This window comes from Eubalaena glacialis, chromosome X, assembly GCF_028564815.1.
Source record: "Eubalaena glacialis isolate mEubGla1 chromosome X, mEubGla1.1.hap2.+ XY, whole genome shotgun sequence".
Classification (NCBI taxonomy): domain Eukaryota; kingdom Metazoa; phylum Chordata; class Mammalia; order Artiodactyla; family Balaenidae; genus Eubalaena; species Eubalaena glacialis.
In genome coordinates this window covers 10382370-10403073 of record NC_083736.1, presented here as the reverse complement: position 1 = coordinate 10403073, position 20704 = coordinate 10382370, and the positions used below count along the sequence as shown (strand labels likewise).

The 20704-nt window shown below is 42.5% G+C and overlaps 1 protein-coding gene across 1 annotated transcript in view; it reads right to left on the bottom strand.

Moving 5' to 3' along the window:
• Nucleotides 1-20704, bottom strand: part of FRMPD4 (FERM and PDZ domain containing 4) — a 174482-nt gene that overhangs the window by 25339 nt on the left and 128439 nt on the right. The window contains exons 4-7 of the mRNA XM_061178868.1: nt 20469-20514; nt 12038-12142; nt 9374-9481; nt 4615-4746 (exon numbers count right to left, since the gene is read on the bottom strand). Of these exons, the coding sequence (XP_061034851.1) occupies nt 4615-4746; nt 9374-9481; nt 12038-12142; nt 20469-20514 (391 nt within the window). The remainder of the gene's footprint in view (nt 1-4614; nt 4747-9373; nt 9482-12037; nt 12143-20468; nt 20515-20704) is intronic.

Sequence of the window (20704 nt, the reverse complement as noted above, 5' to 3'; positions counted from 1 at the left end):
CAGACCAATGACAAGAATCCTTCAGTGCTGGCAGAAAGGGCTGAGGGGCAGAAGCAAAGGCAGCTTTCTTTGGACACTGAGGAAGGAAGCGGTTGAGGTTCTTTTAGTACTTGTCATACATACTCATTTCCTGAACACTGCACATACCTGTGACCCAGGTCACGTTCCCCCAAAGCAGTCCCGGAAATGAGGGACTTCAATAAGGAACTGCTCCCAGGAGAGGCCAGTGAGGGAGGGAAGCAGGTCAGACAGGAGAGGAACCTGCTCAGGTCAGCCCAGCAGGGGTGGCTACAGGCTGTCCTGAGGGAGACTCTGGTGGGAAACTTACACCACGGAGCCTCTGGGATCACAGGTAAGTCATTGGTTTCGGGCTGTCCCAGGGGGATGTGAATTTCCAGGTATGGATAGGATGGGCGCCAGCAGTCTGAGGGCGGTCCTCTGAAGAAGATCTGCAGATGCTGGCCGTTGTGACAGTCACACACTCAAGCGAGGCTGGGGGTAGGGGGCGCAGAAGGGGACCCGGGGGTAGGAGCGCAGAGACTGGCCACTACAGTTTATTACTGTGTAACACTGCTGTGGGTTTTTTCCTCAATTAGACTCCAGAAGGACGGTAGCAATGAAAGCATGACAGTGGCAACTTGGATGACATCCAACTGGAAAGCAGGAGGACAGAAGTTCTGGCCCGTTCACTAAATTTGGAGTCCACAGGTTTCCAAACTACCCAAACTTCTGCTATCATGATTTGTCCAAATTGTTCAAAGGGGCTTAGAATACACCATGGGTCCTTCAGGGTTAAGGACCATGGATCATTTTGAGTTGCTTTCCTTTTCCCCAGCACGGTATGTGCCAACGACTAAGTCTTAGTTTCTTAATTCTTTTTTTTTTTTTTTCTTAATTCTTTTTGCAACAAAAGGGAATCAATCAATGAACGGTAGGTGCTTCATACACAGCTGAATGAATGAAAGACACTGGATTTCAAGAAAGAAGGTAAAAGAAAAAAAGTAAAAAAATAGCAAACAAAAAAAGATTTAAAAAAGAAAGAAGGTCAAAGCTCTTCAATTTCCCTTAAAGAGGTCAGTGCGATGAAACTAAAACCCTGCAGCAGGAACCCACACAGTTGTTCTACTTGTAGTTTTGTGCACTTGGATGTACTTTTTAATGCGCTTGCATGCGGTTTCATGTACTTGTAACTACTTTTATGCAGGGGACAAACCTGGCAAAATAAAAATGTTTGTGAACTGCAATTTAAAAGTTCAAAATAGGGAGTTGCCTGGTGGCCTAGTGGTTAGGATCCTGGGCTCTCACTGCTGTGGCCCGGGTTCAATCCCTGGTTAGGGAACTGAGATCCCACAAGCCATGCAGTACAGTCAAAAAAAAAAAAAAATAATCAAAATAAAATAGTAATAGCTTTGTTGAGTTATCGGAGTGCGCACGCACACACACACATTCTGAGAGTTCACATTGCTAACTTTGTTATATAGAAGAATTTCAAGGGGAATACACATCCCACGTTTAAAGGTATACTGCGCATCCTGAGAAGCAGTTAACGCTGAACCAGCTTTCTGGCTGTGGGCAGGATTGCAAAGCTGAGTGAAGTCAGGAGCCCATGGGATCCGGGCTGCTCATCACTGGCTGACGGTAAAGCAAACCCCAGGAAGAAGGATGCGTGGGACTCTAAGAGACCTGGGGTGCTGGCAGGGCTGCTGTTGAGTGTCACAGTGACATAACGGTGTTTTGTCAGAAGGTCCCGTCTTATGTCAGAAAGTCAGAGATCATCATATCTCTGGCTCCTTTAATTACAGGTTAGAATCTGTCCTGAATTTTCCACAAGCCTCCTTGAGTTTATTTTTATCATTAGTAGGTTACACTAGTTTTGGGAAATAAATGAATGTAATGCAAAAACGTGCTTTAGACTCATTAGAAATGGCAGTCCACGAGAATAACAGTCTCTAAAACAAGCAACAAAACAATTTCTTGGAAACTTTAAGTAGTATGTAACAACAATGTTACTTTCTAGACAGACGTTTAGTGTCAAACTGCCAGAAATTCAGGTAGAGTCGCTTAAAAGTTCCTTGGGGGTTTTCATCACAGTTAAACGTTTTAAAATAATTTTTGTTATTGGACAAATTCCTTATACTTACTCCCCAATTCTATCATGCCTATAAATATTTCATGGGTCAAATTTTTCATATGTATTGAATTCAAGGGCATATAGCTGGTTTGTTTCAGGATATTTAAACAATCAGTTTTCTGGAGATAATACTTGAGTTTTAGCACTTTGCTTTTAGTTCTGATTAAAGACAAAACAAAGCCTCTTCTAGAAAGATAAGGGAAGAAGCATTGTTAGAGGCTTTTTGTTTCCTTCTAAGTTTTTTGTTTTGTTTTGTTTTTTGGGTTTTTTTTGGCGAAGCCGCCCCGGTTCCCTGACCAGGGATTGAAGCCGGGCCACTGCAGTGAAAGCGCTGAGTCCTAACCACTGGACTGCCAGGGAATCCCTCTAATGTTTTTTTTTTTTTTGAAGGCATCATTACATTTATTTTTGGCCCTTTATGAGTCCTACCACACCAAGCCCCCGTCCCCCCGCCTCACCCAGCCCCACGCATTCCCACGCGTGGCATGGACCCGAGGGACTACAACTCCCGGCAGGCTTTGCAGCAGGAGCCTGTAGCCGGGGTCTCCCGGGAAAAGTATCGCAGGTCGGCTTCGCCAGCACGCTAATTAAAAAGGCCAGTAGGGGAGAGTAAATTAAGCTCTGATTAGGAGATAACGGAGGAGGTAAAGCAAAAAGACCTGCGGTTTATTCTTGGCCCTTAGGGAAAATGAGTTTTGATCTTGCTGCCCGGGGAGTAGGAGGGTGGCCAGCGCCAAAAGTCCTGATGGAAGAGAAAGCCGGGGGTTGAAATTCCTCCTCTAATGTTTTAAAAGAAGTCTAAAACTTGGAAATCAATCCGGAATGAGAAGTTATGGTTACCTAGCATCAGAAGAGACTTTGAAAGAACCTCTGTCCAGCTAAATCAGCATGAAGCTTTCCCATAAAGGCTGGGTGGTAGGTAGAAGTTCAGGGGGAAAGTAGAAATAGAAATATCAAAAAGTTGTGGGTGGTTTCATTAGACTCATAGTAACTGGCTGTCTGCCCACATCCCCTTGGCATTTACTGCTCCAAGCTGAAGGCTATTTACTGCAAACACCTGTGACCATCTGCCAGCACAGGGCAAACCAGCACAGCCAGGGAGCAGCTGTCCTTAGGAGCAGCCCACCCCCAGCTATGGACAGGATGTTAGCGTACAAAGCCCCAGCCCCCTCGCCCCTCGGGTGGGATACCTCTGAGGCACGTTCTCTGCTGGTTCCCTGTGTCCCCAGCAGGATTGCGCTCCAGGTGCCCACAGTGGAAACTGGCTTGATTACACACTCTTTATTGGCGTCCCCATTTTCCCATTTCCCCTCCCATTGCTCTCCCAGTATTTCCCGATATCGCCTCCCAAATAAACCACTGACATCCAAATCCTTGTCTCAAGGTTGGCTTCTGGAGGAACTCAGAGCCAAACACTGACCTTTCACATGCGGGATTCTGTGTATCAGGGGTTGTTCCCCTATAACAAAGAATAAACAACTCATCTGTTTCCAAGCCTGTTTTGGCACAGGTTAAAATAATAAACAATTAGATGTGATTTAAAATATCCAGAGGTAGATTTAAACATGATAAAAATAAAAGGTCAAGTTTAGAGAGAGGAATATAAATGAACACAAATGATAACTTTGTAACGAATTCATGGCATCGAGTTTTACTAAATTGAGAGAGTCAGGGATATCTGTGGGACCCGAGTGTAGCTTTTAATTGTGCGACAACCAAAAGGCAATTGAGCGTGATGACACTTTCTGCTACTCCATCCATCTGGGGGTGACTCGACTCCCTGCCTTTCCTCCCGGTGTCCCCTCACGCCCCCCTCCATAACGTCCCCTCTTCAGTGAACTCTCCTACATAAGAGGAATTTGTTGAAATCCCTTATACATCCAACAAAGACCCTGCTTGTGTGGAATCGCAAGGAAAGTCAGGGCGCTGTGCTGAATTCAGCAGCCAAGCAACCCGCTTGTCTCCCCAGAGAACAGATGGGGGTGGCATCTTGGTGACCAGGAGCTGGGACACATTGGTGGGCCACATATTTACAGTGGGCACAATGGGGCAGGGATTTCAGGCTTCCAAAAACAGTCTGAGGTAGGTACCCGGAACTTAAAAGAACGAAATATGATTTTGGCTTAATTTAAATAATCGCAGAAAGCATTTCTTTTTAATAGTTTCTAGAGATCAACTATCAAAACAGGTGAACAAGTCATTACCATAACATAAAATATAATTCTGCAGAGCCATATCCCCAGTGAGTCACTGCTGAGTCTTTGACAATTCTGTTTGTGAGATCAACTGACAGTCCGAAAAATTGACAAAAGGGAAACATCACCTTGAGGTGTAAAATCCGTTATGAATGCCAGTGCTTCCTGTAGTGGGGCTGCCCAGGGCTGCGGGGAAGGTATTTAAAGGATTCAAGGACAGGGGAGCTCTGGGCAGGGCAGCCTCTGCTCTCAGGGGCAGCACGGGCACTGGGGGCATAATTCACACACCTGAGTTAGGGTCTCCTGTTCATGAAGCAAGAGCAGCTTCGTTCCGGCCCCTTCCATCCTCTGCTCCAGCATGAGGGAGAAGTGTTCGATGCCTTTGATGGAGAGTTTCTCTTGAAGGGTTAGGATGACATCCTTACAGAGGAAACAGACAAGATGCGATCACAATCAAGGCAGCCCTTTTGTAGATTCCATATATAAATGAACTTATATACAAAACAGAAATGGACCCACAGACATAGAAAATAAACTTACGGTTATCAAAAGGGAAAGAGGGGAGGGATAAATTAAGAGTTTGGGATTAACATACACACACCACTATGTATAAAATAACCAACAAGGACCTACTGTATAGCACAGGGAACTATACTCAATATTTTGTAATAACCTATAAGGGAAAAGAGTCTGAATATACATGTAACCGAATCACTTTATAGAGCCTGGCAACAGATTGTGCAGTGTAGTCAGCTCAGTTCCCCTCCTTCTAAATGGGGTGGCAATTAAACCACCTCTGAAAGTGGTCTACCCCAGGGCTCGGCCTGCATGCCAAATCCAGTCCACCACCTGTTTTTGTAAAATAAGTTTTATTGGAACCCGGTCTTGCTCATCTGTTTATGTATTGGCTGCTTTCGTGCTCTGCATGCGCAGACCTGAACTTGGTGGCAATGGAGGCTGTGTGGCCTGTGATGCCCGAATTATTATATTTGCTACCTGACCCTTTACAGAAAAAGTTTGCCGACCCCTAGCCTACCCCTCTGTAAGAGCACGTGGTAGTGGTGAGGAACGTGGGCTCTGGAAACAGTCTGGTTTCTGCCCTGGCTCTACTTTGTATTAGCTGGCAGCTTAAGGCAAGTTACTTAACTTCTAGGGACCTTAGTGTCCCTGTCAACCGGGGATAATAATAATACCTGCCTCAGAATAGATACCAGGACTAAATGAGTTCATACATAGACAGCATTTATTACAGCACTGCTTGGCACACAGTTAGGGCACCATATTGATAAAAGAAATTTTCACATAATGAGGTATGGGGAAGTCATTCTGGCTTATGCATGAGTTAACTTGAATTTTTTTTTTTTTTGGCTGCACCAGGTCTTAGTTGCGGCATACGGGCTCATAGTTGCGGCATGCATGTGGGATCTAGTTCCCCGACCAGGGATGAAACCCGGGCCCCCTGCATTGGGAGCCCAGAGTCTTACCCACTGTGCCACCAGGGAAGCCCCAAGTTAACTTGAATTTTATGCTAATTTGAACAGTCTGTTTGTGGCCTATCAAACATTGCACATCTGCCTTAATTATTAAAGAAAAGGGCACACTGACCAGAAGTCAAGAATGTCCACGTTAAAAATAAAGATTAAATGGCTCCCTTCCTGGGACACCAATGCTGGTCCTGCTTCGATGATAAGACTCCCTTCCCAGGTGCCAAGGTCATACTGACTTGCTGTGTACATGCTGGTCTAGTTTTTTTGAAATCCTGAAGAAATGTATTCCTGACTTGTTTAATGTTCTTTTTTTCTGACAAGACATAAAACTGTGCTCGAAAACCATGCTTTTCTGGAGCAGTTTCTCAGAGTAATCTGGGAAGCTGGCTTCCGGGCTATAGTCCTCAGTTTGGCTGAAAGAAAACTCTTTTCTATTCTTATTATTGATTGTTTATTGATTATTTTTGTCGACAATGATGATATACATATATTAGCTTTTATTTTAAGTCTCCGGGGAAGGTAGAATGAGCAAGCTTTGTCAGCAATCCTTCACAGGATTAAACATTTATGATCAGAAAGGTGTTCTATACACAAGCACAAGTGGACTGCAGTGTAAACAAACGTCCTCAACCATTACTTTTTCATGTACTTGAAAACTAGTAAATGATCTCTCTTCAAAGATAATTAATACTCAGACGCTAAAATCCCACAGAGCAACATTTGGCAATTTCTGGAGACATTTTTGGTTGTCACAACGGGGCTGGGGATGCTACCGGCATCAAGGAATTTTCTGGTCCAAGGGATCGACAATGTCAAGGGAGAGAAACCTGGCCATACATAGAAGTTTTTTTTTTAATTGCTCTTTCTGGGGTTTTGATTCTTCCCCGTGGACCATTTTCAATTTCTTCTGGCTCCTTTAAAACAAAGATCCCCATACCTACCCACCACCAAAAAAATCATTCAACAGAAATTCCGTGACTATACTGAATTTCATAAAAAGATTCTGTTTCATAATTTTTGCTCAAGACCCAGAAAAGAGAAAAGAAAACCAGCCTCTGTGTGGCAACACATATTTTATAAAACATTCTCCTGAATCACCAGGGAGGACATGTGAAAGCAATAGTGTTTCCCTATTGTGACTCTGTAAGCAAGAATTTTGGCAATTTTTATTAAACAGCGTCATATCCCTTTCATACCTATACTATTTCCACTTTACGCCACCCAGTCTGCATCTATTGTGATAATGAGGCTGTTAGGCACAAGCTAAGATAGCTTTAATTTGATGTGAACTCTTTGCATTGCTCCCCATCTTCTCATTGTCATCTGCCATCCTCAGGGAAATCAAACTTAGTCTGGGGTGGGTTCCTATAATAAAGAGGCCAGAGGGAATTAACAACAGGGCTCTCTTTTAAATTTAGATTTATTTCTGTTAAGAAATGCATTCAAGTCTTTACCTGTATCTTCAGATGGGTAAGGGCTCCAATGGCAAGGAGCTTTTCTGACCAGTTGGTATCACAGAACAAGCCACAGTATCAGGGGTCTTCAAACTAGAGCCTGGCCCCATCGTTTCGAATCTGGCCATGGCCATTCATTTACATATTATCTTATAGTAAAGGATGAGTCTTGCCTGAAGAAAGGTTTGCCTCTTTGCCCCTGGCTCTTGGGAGGTAACCTCTAAGCCCTTGGAGTGTCCTGCCTGATAGAGGTGCCTTTGTTCACTGAGTCGGGGGGCGGGGGGGGCGGCGGGCGGGGTATCTTGGGCTACACTGGATAGTCTACGCTAACGATGAGATTCATGGTGGGGACCGTGGACCATGTGATATCAGCTCACCTCTGGAGGGGCAGGGTGCTAAGGTCAGCCACACAGGTGGGCAGCTGTGTCTAAGTGGACAACCCCCGATAAAAATTCTGGACACCAAGGCTCGGGCGAGCTTCCCTGGTTGGCAGTACCCCATGCACACTGTCACACATCAGGGCTGGGAGAAATAAGCACTGACGGCATGACTCCCTCGGCGGCGGGGGGGGAGGGGGGGGGGAATGACTGGGAGCTCTCTGCCTGCTCTCCGCCGCTCTAAGCGCCTTTTCCCCGTGTTGATTCTAATCCGTAGCCCTTCGCCATAATAAACTGTAACTGCGAGGATACCAATTTGCTGCGTTCTGTGAGTGCTTCGAGCGAATTATTAAAGCTGAGGGTGGTCTTAAGGACCTCCTGAACCCACCTGTCTCCGGCTGCTTTCATGAGACAACAACTGAGTTGAGTAGTTGCAACAGAGAGCAAATGGCCCACAAAGCCTAAAATATTTACTCTCCAGGCCTTTCCAGGAAAAGTGTGCCGACCCCTAAGTTAGTTCATCAATACTTGGAGTAACATCTCACTATAAATTGATTTTGAGTAGGACTAAAGGAAAAGGGCTTTTTCAGTCATCACCACTTAAAATTAGCAGTCTTGTACAAAGGAAGTTAATATTTCATCTGGAATGATTTAAGGATGATTTAAATGCTCCCTCATCAATCTAATATTGTCTGCTCTATTACCTGCTAAATCACTACCTATTTCAAGCAATTCAGAACAAGCTGCTTGTGGTATCATGGCAATAAGAATGCACAGCGAGTTGGCCTTGGCGGACATAATTCCACTCATAAGGCCTATGCTGATTAATTTTTAAAAAATGAGAATTAGAGGTTGACTATTGGTAGATGTTTTTTAATACAAAGTTGATATTCTCTTGATACATTATTGTACAGATCATCACTAGGTACCCTTTTTTTTTTTAACCTCAATAAAACCCTTTTTATTGTGCCATTTGAAGAAAGCCTATTTTAGGCTGATAGAACATTAGGGCACAATCAATTTCTGAACACACCTTTGTCCAATAAAATAGAGAATATGCACTTTTCTTCCCCAGGAAGGAAACATGGGGGCAAAGAACCCATACGCTTTGTTATACCAGGTGAGAACTCATTAGGTAGAACTCACCTGTGGCTCTGAAATAACAGGATTGCTTTGTGACTCTTCCCTTTCACCCCTCTCCTAAAAGTACACCTCATTTCTGCCTTTTTATGAATCATTTCCATGAAACTGGTTACAGCAATTGAAAGTAAATGTTATCTTTACATTATTCTATCCCTTGTTTCTGCTGGACACCAAAGTAGCAGATACTCAATTAACATCTAACATCTTCATCATCTCCGTGGCTGACATGGCTGAGAAATCATGCTGGCTTTGGGCAGGGTGCCAAGCCTTCTTGGTGACAGTCACACTATTTTAATTAATTTTCAGCTGTATTAAAATGACTAGCCCTAGTATCTCATGACTGGTAGCATATTATATTGTTTTGCAACACACATACACACACACACGCAGAGCAGAACCTTGTTAGTTTAAATTTTTTGTTTGGGTTTGTGTTTAAGTATTCACACACCTTATTTGGAAACAACCAAAAAAATCTCAGAAATAAACAGATAGTTCTGAATGAAGGTATAGCCGCACAAGACTCACAGTGGGACTTCCACGCCGTACCTGGCAGTGTCCAGGTACACAGTTCAGCGGGTCCTCTTACCTTTATGGAGGTGGTGCAGTCAAAGCGAAACGATTTGGTCTGCCCATTTTCCAGATAGACTTTCAGGACATTTGGCATAAAAAGAAGTGAATTATCCTTAACAGTTTCCTATTTAACAAAAAAAAAAAAAAAAAAAAAAGAAGAGGGGGTGTAAGTCAGTTGAATTAGGATTCTGCCCTTTGTAGAAGCAACATATATCTGCAATTTATTCTAATCACAGCATAAAAAATCAAACTCCCTAAGGCCAACCAAAGTATCCCTTTGGTGATATCTGAGTTCAGCTGTTCATAGCAAAATTCTTCTCTTCTAGCTACAAATAACTCAGCTGAATCAACTAAAAGACCTTTTCCCGTCAGAAGATCGATCAGATGAGTTTTTTTTTTTTAATTTAAATCAAGGTTTCCCACTGGAAAACGCAATGACAGAAATAATACCTTTGTAATTAGACCACAATGTTTGGGACCACAAGGCCAGACTTTAGCAGAGCAGCGTGTCTTAAACAGAAAGAGGACCAGCAATGATGATGTCTCACATGATGCCTGTTGGCAGGGGTCATGATGGCGAATCACAAGCATTAACAAGCTTCAAGTTTAAAGTAATCTTGTGAAATGATTTTTAACCCATTTAGAGATGTTCCTCAAACTCCAAGGGGATATATGAGGAACGGGTTAGTGTGTTAAAAGAATAAAACACTGTCTGTAACAAACACATAACTTAAAAATAAGTCAAAAAGAGATGCTTGAAGCGCAACCAAAAGTAAACAAAAGACACACATTCCTTTGAATTTTCTCTTTAACTGGAAGTAGGGAGAGATGAAAGGGGGAGCAGGAAGGCAAGTTGGGTGAGTTCCACGAACACGTGGTTGGTCATGAAGTCACAGGAGTGGAGGGGAAGTCAGCAGTCATGAAAGCGTAAGTCCCTTGTTTTACAGATGAGGAAACTGAGACGAGATGGCCAGAGATTTGCTAACGTCCTACAGTTGGTCCATGAGAATTCAGTCCCTAAGTATGTCCGTGACAGGCTCATGCCTTTCGCTTCCTGTTTCTTTCTCTGACTCCCCTCCCCTCCTCTCTACTCCTGAGGGCTTCACACACGACTTTCCTGCTGCCCAATTCACTGAGTAAGAGTGGCTCCAAGTCCAGAAGGAAGGCCACACAACGACTCAGAAAAGCAAGAGGAGACTGGAAAGGAAGCCGGTCACAAAGGCTGAGGGGCAGACAGCAGACCGAATGTCCCTGCCACGCTCAGGCCTGTGGTGAGGCCACGGAGGCTGCAGGAGGTGATCGACCCCCAGAGCTGTCCCCACACACCAGCTGCTTTTTATCCAGGGACAAAGGGAAGCTGCCACAGCAGCTCCTGGAATCATATTCTCTCTAAAGATGCATAAACTGATTGCCCAATCTCATGCTCAGAAGCTTGAGAAAAGATGAGGTAAGTTTCCCACGACTCTCTGTGTCATAGTCGTTCCTCTGGGACTGGAATGAACAGCCTTAAACTGGGACAGTCTTGCTCTGAAATGATAATTATGGTAACTCTGCATCCAGGGTGATGGGGATTCACCGAGAGGAACAGAACAGACCGTGGTGTGAAAGGGGGCAGAGGGGATGGGGTGGGAGATGGCCACTGGGAGGACAAGGCCACAGCTAAAATGTACATGGGGCAGCACAGTGACAGCCTTAGGCCTCATCCCACAAACACCACAACAGTTTGATAGATTGGCCAGTTAAGCCCCTGGATTCCGAGTGGGGCAGACGCAGGTCAGCAAGTTTTGGCCAGAAGACACTTGGCACCATGAGTGCCTTGCCCAGGATGTGCAGGCCTCTATCTTCAAATTCAAATCCAGGACCACCCTCAGGGAAGAGTCTGTGGACCATAGCAAGTATATCATGGATGAGACTTTTATCCCTTTGAGTTTATTTAAACAACAAAACCTCGACAACAAAAGGCGGCATTTCAAAGGTCCAAAAAATATGAGCACCCTGGACGGTAGCTTTCTAAAAACTAAAAATACTAGGCTATATTTTTGGGGAAAAAATTGAAAATAAGCATCCTATCAATGTTTGCATCATTCATTTTGAAGATCAATTATGTGCCTGAGTAATCATGAGTCCTATCAAGACCTATGGAGGGAGGTCTGGGCAGTATTTCTTCACTCCTGGTTGCATATAGGAAACTTTTCCCATCATTTTAACTTCTTTCCATTTTGATTAGTTGAAAGAACAGAGACATTTTATTTTGGATAAGGAAAACCTCAGGGGAAACCCTTCTCAAAATATAGAATGGGCTGTTATATGGAAGAATGCATAGTTGGCAGAATGGGGAGAAATAGGTGAAAGTTTCCAAGAGGCATATTCTACTCAACATAAGGCAATGTCAAGTGATCTCAAATCAAACGAACTCCTTTGTAAAGTAGTGAAGTCTCTAACTCTGGAAGCATTCAAGGAAATATGGGACTACTATGTATTCTGGGTTTGTAAGAAGGAATACAGCTGGCACAACCTGGCGATCTCTCAAGCCGTCTACAATCCTGAGATTCGACACCCCTGCGAAATCCAACAACCAGTTCTGAACTGATCATTCCAGCGGGGCAACTGGCTCTGCTTAGTGCAAAGCCCCTACCTCAAGGCCTCTCTTTGAGTCACCAGCGGGTGTCTGTCAACTCACCGACACTTGGCCGTTGATGATGACCTCCTCGGAGAATCGCACTTTGACTGGATTGGACTTTAACCTTGCCTTTTTTGCAGCACTAATAAATGCTGATTTGGGAGACTAGAAAATAAGAAAACATTTGATCTGATTATTGGTAACGTAAGGCCAACCTTGTAAGAATTGTTTTCCATCTTTATCCTCCCAGATATTTAACATTTTTGCTAAAAAGTGTTTGGTGCATGCTCAATTCAAGGACTAAATACAAATTATGGATGCAGTTGAAACCCTGTTATGTTCATCGAGCAATAAGTTTGATTTAGCCACCAGACCAGAACTATAAACAGCATGTTCCATGTTCTTACTGAGCACATTTCCAAGGACCTTTTAAAATGGCAGTGGTGGAAGTACATAAATCCTGCTTTCAATACAGAGCTTTGAGTACCACGTAGAAGGTGACGTGGTAGCCAAATCTCATGTTGGGTTTATGACAAGTTGCTCATTAGTTATGTATTTTAACAAGGTGGAGAAGAGCCACTGATAGTTCTAAAATGATTGATAATCCTACTGTTATTCACATTAACGGTATATGGGCACGTGAGCAGGTAAGGGTACACACACGCACACGTGCCAAAGCTCCCACGCTTTATGAGCCCAAAACTTGAGTTTCAGCCTCTTACTGGTAACCTGTGATCCTATGACCTTACTTAGAAGTGAAAGGTAGAGAGGAGACCTTGACTTAGAAGTGAAACTCAACTGAATCACTTTGCTGTACAGCAGTAATTAACACAACATTGTAAATCGACTATACTTCAATAAAATAAATAAATAAATAAGAAATAATATCAAAAAAAAAAAAAAGAAGGTCAACTTCATGTTCTGCCTCATCTTATAGGCCCTCTGTACTGTCTTTCATTGGAAAGAGGGGCTGAGGGATTCAGTTGGTCTCCCTTAGAAATGGAAAGGACAATGATAAAACCTGCTTAGAGGCTGTGATCTTGGTCAACTGCCTTCATCTGAGAATCAGCCTCATTGCATAGTTTTAACAAAGCCCGAGGGGAAGGGAACTCACGTGGTAGGTGAGCTCCCTACCATGTTGCAGGCACCATCTGTTTCTTTTGAAAAAGAACTGCATTCTCTATTGAACCTAATATAGAGGTAAATATTTAGCTTGAATCATACAACTGCAATTTTATAGATTAAAATGGTCAAATATTGGAAACGGCACATGGTTCAACCTAACGTTTTTCATACTATACAGTTCTAAGAGATTGAGGCTGTTGTGTAAAGAATTCTGGTAATTGACTCTAGAATCAACACAGAGGTTCAACCTCCTGTGTATTGCACTAATCTCAAAGCACAGAAGCCAGTTAGGGTGTCCCATACTTTGAATTTCAAGTAAAATGAAAAAAATAAAAGGATTCCCATCTTTGTCAAATACAAGTATACTTGAGATCAGTTTAAAAACAATACGATGGAACGGATAAGTTAAATGTGGTCTAGCCGTACGATGGAATACTATTCAGCCACAAAAGGAATGAAGTTCTGATACATGCTACAACATGGATTAACCTCGAAAACATCATGATAAGTGAAAGAAACCAGACACAAAAGGCCACACATTGTATGAATCGATTCCACTTATATGAAATGTCCAGGATAGGAAAATTCTGTCTCTATGGAATAGAGACAGAAAGCAGATTAGTGGTTGCCAGGGGCTGGGGAGGGCGGTGGGGAGAGTGAGGAGTGACTGTTTAATGGGTACGGGGTTTCCTTTTGGGGTGATGAAAATGTTCTGGAACTTGATAGTGGCAATGGTTGCATAAGATTCTGAATGTACTTAATGCCACAGAACTGTACACTTAAAAATGGTTAAAATGGTAGATTTACGTTATGTGTATGCTGTTATAATAAAACAATCATTGTTGGAAAAACAGATGATAAAACATGTGGATGTGTATTCCTGGGTGGAGTTCTGCCTTAATGCTCAGAAAATCCTGTTATTTCAAAAGTTCCCCTGTGTCTTAAGGGCGGCATAGATGGATGCTTTGGCCTCCAGAGTTTCAATTCTTCCACTTATGCAAGATGTTTTAAGAGAACGGCTGCCCTTTAAAAACAAAATGAAACAAAAAACCAGAAAAACTCTGAATGGCTCCTCAAAAGAGTAGCTTTGAACATGCTCAACGTGACTTTTAAAAGTCCTACTGCAAAGCCGAAGTCATGGGACAGAGATGTTCTCTTCGGTACCGTAATTACAGGCCAAGCTTAGTCATGATGAATGAACAAATCATACAGTAGGGAGTTCATTAGCTTTTTTTTTTGTTCATTTGCTTTTGATATGCCATTTTTTGGCTGAAGGGAAAACATTATTCTCCCGTAATGATTTGAAGCAGGGGATATTTACGTTGGCACAATGCGTTTAGCTCAAGTGAAGCGGCTGTAATAAAGCTACCCAGAACAGACACTGCTAATTAGATGAGATATTTGAATGCAGTAACACCCCACTTCCCCAGCATTGTTTGGGAATGATGTATTTCACATGTGTTCAGTGTGCCAGATACTGAGGTTTATTCCTCTATGCATCTGAATTTTTAAATGTGATATTTTACCTTATTTTTCTAAAAAGTTACATAATTCCTTGCCTCAATAAAAAGTATATTTAACAGAATGTAGTTTCTATGCATCTCATTTGATGTATAATCTTAGAATGCAGTGATGTTCCTATGGAAGTACATAGGGTTATTTGCCCCTAAAGTGGTCCCATAGAGCAGAACTGGTCAAGCTGGGGATGCTTGTCTCTTCTGTCTATAGCTATTGCATGCCCACTTCTTGGAGCCTCATTCCTGAATTTATTTCCCATGCCCTAATGACAAACCTGGTAATCTAGGAAAACCAGAAAGAAAACTAGATAGCCAAGGTAGTTAAGTAAATATTATTTTATACATATTTTGAAGTCAACAGACCTGGGATAAGAGTCTAAGAATCCATACAAGTTGCATTTTTCTTGTTCTGGATTTGTGACTATTTCATATAATGGATATACATTTTAAAAATTACTTTTTGGTGATAAAAACATTAGCTCTGATTCTACTGATTCTAATTCAGTAAAGTAATGGCTTCTTCCACTGGCTGGAGTTACCTCTGGTACATGGGGTATGCAAGCCAGTCATGACTGCAGTTTTGACTCAGATCTCTCTTTGTGGCTAAAAAATATACAACGTGTACCACCCAAAAACCTGATAAATTAATTCCTGGCAACCTGCCGACCAATAGGTGCTGATCACAAGCACTTCATATCCTGTGGTGGAAATGACAAATAATTACTATTTCGAATAATCAGATTTTCCAGCTGTTAATTAATTTTAAGATTAAAAGGCCTCTAATCAACCCCTGCACCTCCTTCCAAATTCGCTGTTGCTAAGATGGCCACGATAGATGGCTGACATGCTCCTGATGCTCTTAGAAGTCATTAGAACTTAGTTTGAAACAAAACTACATACATAAGATAAATTTCTCAGGGTATATGCTACCATACGACCCAGCAATCCCACTACTGGGCATATACCCTGAGAAAACCATAATTCAAAAAGAGTCATGTACCAAAATGTTCATTGCAGCTCTATTTACAATAGCCAGGACATGGAGGCAACCTAAGTGTCCATCCACAGATGAATGGATAAAGAAGATGTGGCACATATATACAATGGAATATTACTCAGCCATAAAAAGAAACGAAACTGAGTTATTTGTAGTGAGGTGGATGGACCTAGAGTCTGTCATACAGAATGAAGTAAGTCAGAAAGAGAAAAACAAATACCATATGCTAACACATATATATGGAATCTTAAAAAAAAAGGTCATGAAGAACCTAGGGGCAAGACGGGAATAAAGATGCAGACCTACTAGAGAATGGACTTGAGGATATGGGGAGGGGGAAGGGTAAGCTGGGACAAAGTGAGAGAGTGGCATGGACATATATACACTACCAAACGTAAAATAGATAGCTAGTGGGAAGCAGCCGCATAGCACAGGGAGATCAGCTGGGTGCTTTGTGACCACCTAGAGGGGTCGGATATGGAGGGTGGGAGGGAGGGAGACGCAAGAGGGAAGAGATATGGGGACATATGTATATGTATAACTGATTCACTTTGTTATAAAGCAGAAACTAACACACCGTTGTAAAGCAATTACACTCTAATAAAGATGTTAAAAAAAGATAAATTTCTGAAGCTGAAGTGTAAGGTCTTGAATTTGCCATCCCTGTAGCTCTAAAGGACACTTATATAGTAGGCACTGAGTACATACTTAGTGAGGACTAACTAGCCAACAGTTATCACCGGATGACTTAGTTTGGACTTCCCCCAAAGCAGACCCTAAGACCAGGATTCACAAGCAGGTAGCTGATTTGGGAGATGCTCCCAGGGAGCATGGGTAGGTGAGCAGGGGAAGGGAGACAGGGAGGGTGAGGAAGCCAATGAAGCATTCATTGTTAAGTCAGGCACCACTGTGAGCAACTGGCGTTTAACCCTGCTGGGAATGTCTGGGAAACAAGGCAGGCTGTATGCCTTAGAGTTACACTGACTGAGGAGAGAGGGAGCTGGGGTATTTATCCACCAGCTCCTGTCAATCAGTGATGAAGTGGCTGCTCTTCTGAGAGTGAGAATTCCTAGTGGAGTGCTCAAAGAGCACTTCTGGCCTGCTCCATGAGCATGGCCCTGTGGCCAGAAAAAACCCACAGGCAAAGAATCACTGGTGCTCTCAGTTGGAAATTGGGCCGGCATGCTCAGCATGACACATGCCAAGGGGATATGTTCTGGGTTCTGATAATATCTACTATGCTGGAGCTTCCATGAGGAGGTGTGTAGCCTCCCTCAGGTATGTGGAACACAGTGGAAGGTAGACAGGAAGTGAGAGGCAGGCAAGCAGGTCTCTCAATTCTTTGGCCTAGAAGAAACCTGAGGGAAGGTGAATCATGGTAGCTCAGGGATGCCAGAACTGAGAGTGACTTAGCCCAAGTCCCACTGACTTGGGGTTGTATGAGGAGAGGTTACAGAGACTCTTTAAATACTCTCTGTCTCAGGTAATGTTGGACTGGAAAGCTCTGAAAGTTCCAGACTTGGAAACTATGGAAAGGAAAGAGGGGAGCAGCTGGCCAAGAAAGATCTGGAATAAAAATGGTAACAGTATAAGGGAAGAAGATGGTGTGTCAGAAAAAAACAAATAAAATCCATGAGTAACCCAAAAATTCCTCTTCTAAAATTCAATCCTGAGGAAAAGCTATTAAATACAGATAAAGACTTACACACAAAGATGTTCTTTGCAGAATTATTTATAATAGAAACACATTAGAGACAGTGGGCTTAATGATGGGTGTTGATTAAGGAAATCTTGGTTCAATGTAATGTTTAACAGCCATGTATATAATGCTTATATAGAATCCTTGATGACACGGGAAAATGCTTGATATACTAAGTAAAAGATGCAGAATAAAAGTGTACATGTAATATGATCTCAACTGCTGACAAGGCATTAGAACAAAAAGACTGGAAAGAAAAAGGCCAAAATGTTTACACTGGTTGTCTCTGAGGATAAGTATTGCCAACACATATTTTTCTGCTTCTGTATTTCCTTCTGCACTTCCACAATTTTTCTCTAAGAAATAAAGTAAAAATGGTGGAGAAAGAGTCCTCCATAATACTTAAAATAGGAAGGCAAAAACCTGTTAAGTATTATTTCTTATCAAAGAATTTTGGGAATCCTAAGACTTTTCTCCCAAGCTCCCTTGACCTGGGCCTCACTGGAGATTGATTTCTGTGGCTGGGTCATGTTGGGGTGCTCTGGGGACACGTGGAGTATGGCAAAAAGGTGTAAACATCGGCTCTCTGTCCGGACCAGATCTTATTATGCAGAAGAAATACAACATAAAAAAATGCTGACCAGTAAGTTGCAAAGAAATTGAAATGCTGAATGCTATTGTCTGTAATAAAAGTAGAATTTATAGACTTTCTTTTGGTCTGGTGGGTCCTCTGTTTCTGTATGTCAATTCTGGTTGCCAAGAGAATGTTCAGCAAATACATAAATCCTTTAAAAAAAAGCCATTCGCTTGTAGGAAAATCCAAACACAAAAATATAAGTAAAACTTCACAGTCTCCTTTCCCATGTACACCCCTCTCTCCATTTAATGTATCTATTTAAGTAACTTTGGGGTTTCAACTCTTATTAATTCAGAGGAGGAAAAAGTCACTTTGGACTGGATCAAGAAGGGAAGACTTTAGGTGTGGGACACTGGCTCCCAAGTGGGGGTGATTTTGGTCCCCAGGGAACATTTGACAGTGTCTGGAGACATTTTGGTTGTCACCAAACCCAACAGTGCTGATGTTGAGAAACTCTGGGGTAGCATTTAGAATTTGTGCTGAGACTTGAAAGGTGAGAAGGATTTGGTGAGCCGAGGAGGTGGCGGGTGGAGTACGTGATGGGCATTTCAGGAAGGAGGGCTGGTCAAAGTTGAGAATTCATCTACGATGACTGGTCGGGAGAGAGTGACTCTGGGGAACAGAGGTGCAACCGTTGGCCATAAGAACAAGCAACACTCCTGAATGTTGACTTTCAATACAGCACAACAGCAGGAGCCAGCTGAACTCCTAGAAAATTCCAGGTTATCTGTTAAAAGGAAGTTCCATGATTCACGGATAGTAATGAGTATTCATATGAATAACAAGTCATGCAGACTCAAATGGCAAAAAAAGCAAGCAAAGCAACAAGACAAAACCCTTAACTTAAATGTAAAACTCCTCTAAGTTTACTGTTTGGGGGTAACATGCGACCCCACATTGGAAAAATAACCTGGTTTGGAGTAAAATGGTTCTGATCTTGCATTACTAAGAGGTTATAAAGTAGGAAGAGAGAATTCAGGAAAGACAATGCAAGCTTCTAGTTCCGCCAGGAATTTATAGTTGGTCCATCACTTCTGTATGTTAGACATTCACACTGGCTTTACCCAAATGCATTTGTTCATTGCAAAGAAATGAAGAAGTGTGGATAGATTTGAAGTAGGTGTGAGTGACAACTGGGTTAAATGAAACAATCTAAAAACAGATGAGCTGTACTTCATATGGAAAGAATCGCCAGGTCACGAGGCGGTGAAGCAGGAAGGCCCTTGGACGGGATGCCACCTGACCTCCTCCTTACACAGATGAGGAAATCGGGGTCCAGAGCAGGTGTGGGAGTCGCCTTTTATACTGCTGGGAACTAGATCTCAAGTCTTGGTTCTTTAACCTCCTGCTGTCTCCTTAGATTTCAAATCCAAACGTGTGTGTGTGTGTAGCTGTGTCAAAGAGTTGGGACTAAAAGGAACATTCAATATTAAACCGTGCTTTTAATATATGTAGTAATGACCCTACATGGCATAACTTGTGGTCTTGGTTAGTTCAATTTGTGATCTTATCACAAGCTTGAATACATATTTTTTTCCTGCCTAAAATGACTAGCCCATAGCACTTAGAAGGAAAATTCCAAGACAGGGGAGATGAAGAGTTTGGTCAGAAGATGGAGACTGGCAAATGCCAGAGCCTCTGAATTGATGTAGAAATCTCTATGGGGAAGAAAATAAAAGCATAAGTAGGTTGGAATCTCTGCCGCTCCATGTGAAGGCCACACAAGATATTGACAGTAAACGTTTGGGGAAAAATCTGAAGGAATTTGCCTCGGTATTTTTTAGTTCACTGACCATGTATGAAATTCACAAGCAATGGCAAATCTATAGAAATAAATAAATAGTAAATTAGTGGCTGCTTGGGACTGAGGGTAGGAGAAGGAATTCATTGTAAATGGGAATGAGGAATCCAGTTGGGGTGATGGACGTGTTCTCAAACTGGATGGTGGTGATGGTTGCGTACCTCAGTAGACTTTATAAAGATCACGGACTTGTACACTTGCAATGGGTGAATTTTACGATATGCGAATTACACCACGATAAAGTTGTTTTTAAAAAAATCATGGGAACTGAAAGCAGTACAATTTTAATCACTCCCCACCTTCCCGACAAGGCCGCTGAAATGTCCAATGTCTCCACCAAATTATTTAGATGGGGGTAAGAGAAACAATCATGCTTCAACTTCCTACAATTAGATATTCCCTTTAGACTTGTGATACTTAAGCTGGAAACTTAAGAATCACAAGGAAATTCTTGAGTTTTGTGTCATTTCTAGATGTGAGAGGCACATAGGACTGAAAAGCTGATTTTCAAGTTATTTAGGAAACGTATCACTTTCTTTTCTCTCCAATGAAGGATTTGCTATCTTGGAGTACAAAATACAAACAACCAAGATCTTGGAACTGGTACTGTGAATGCATGTTATTTCTCTCTGCTGTTAGTCACTGGAGTGGAGTGGGAGGAGGAGACTGGAAATCTGAGATCACACACAGGCACTTTTACTCACAGGACACTTACAGGGTAAGGCTGAATGACAGTGAGGAGTATCGATTCTTTGCAGCTTCTGTAAGAGAGAGAAAAAAAATATTTATGATATGCACAAAGCCTGGACTCTAGCGGTGACGGTGCTCTTTTAAAACAAAATGTGTGATGTTGGCGAATGTTCCTTGGGCTCCCAGGGCAGAGAATCAAAAGGCTCACAAGTGGGCTTTCAGACCACAGAGAAAACTGGAATCAAATGTTCAGCCAGTGGA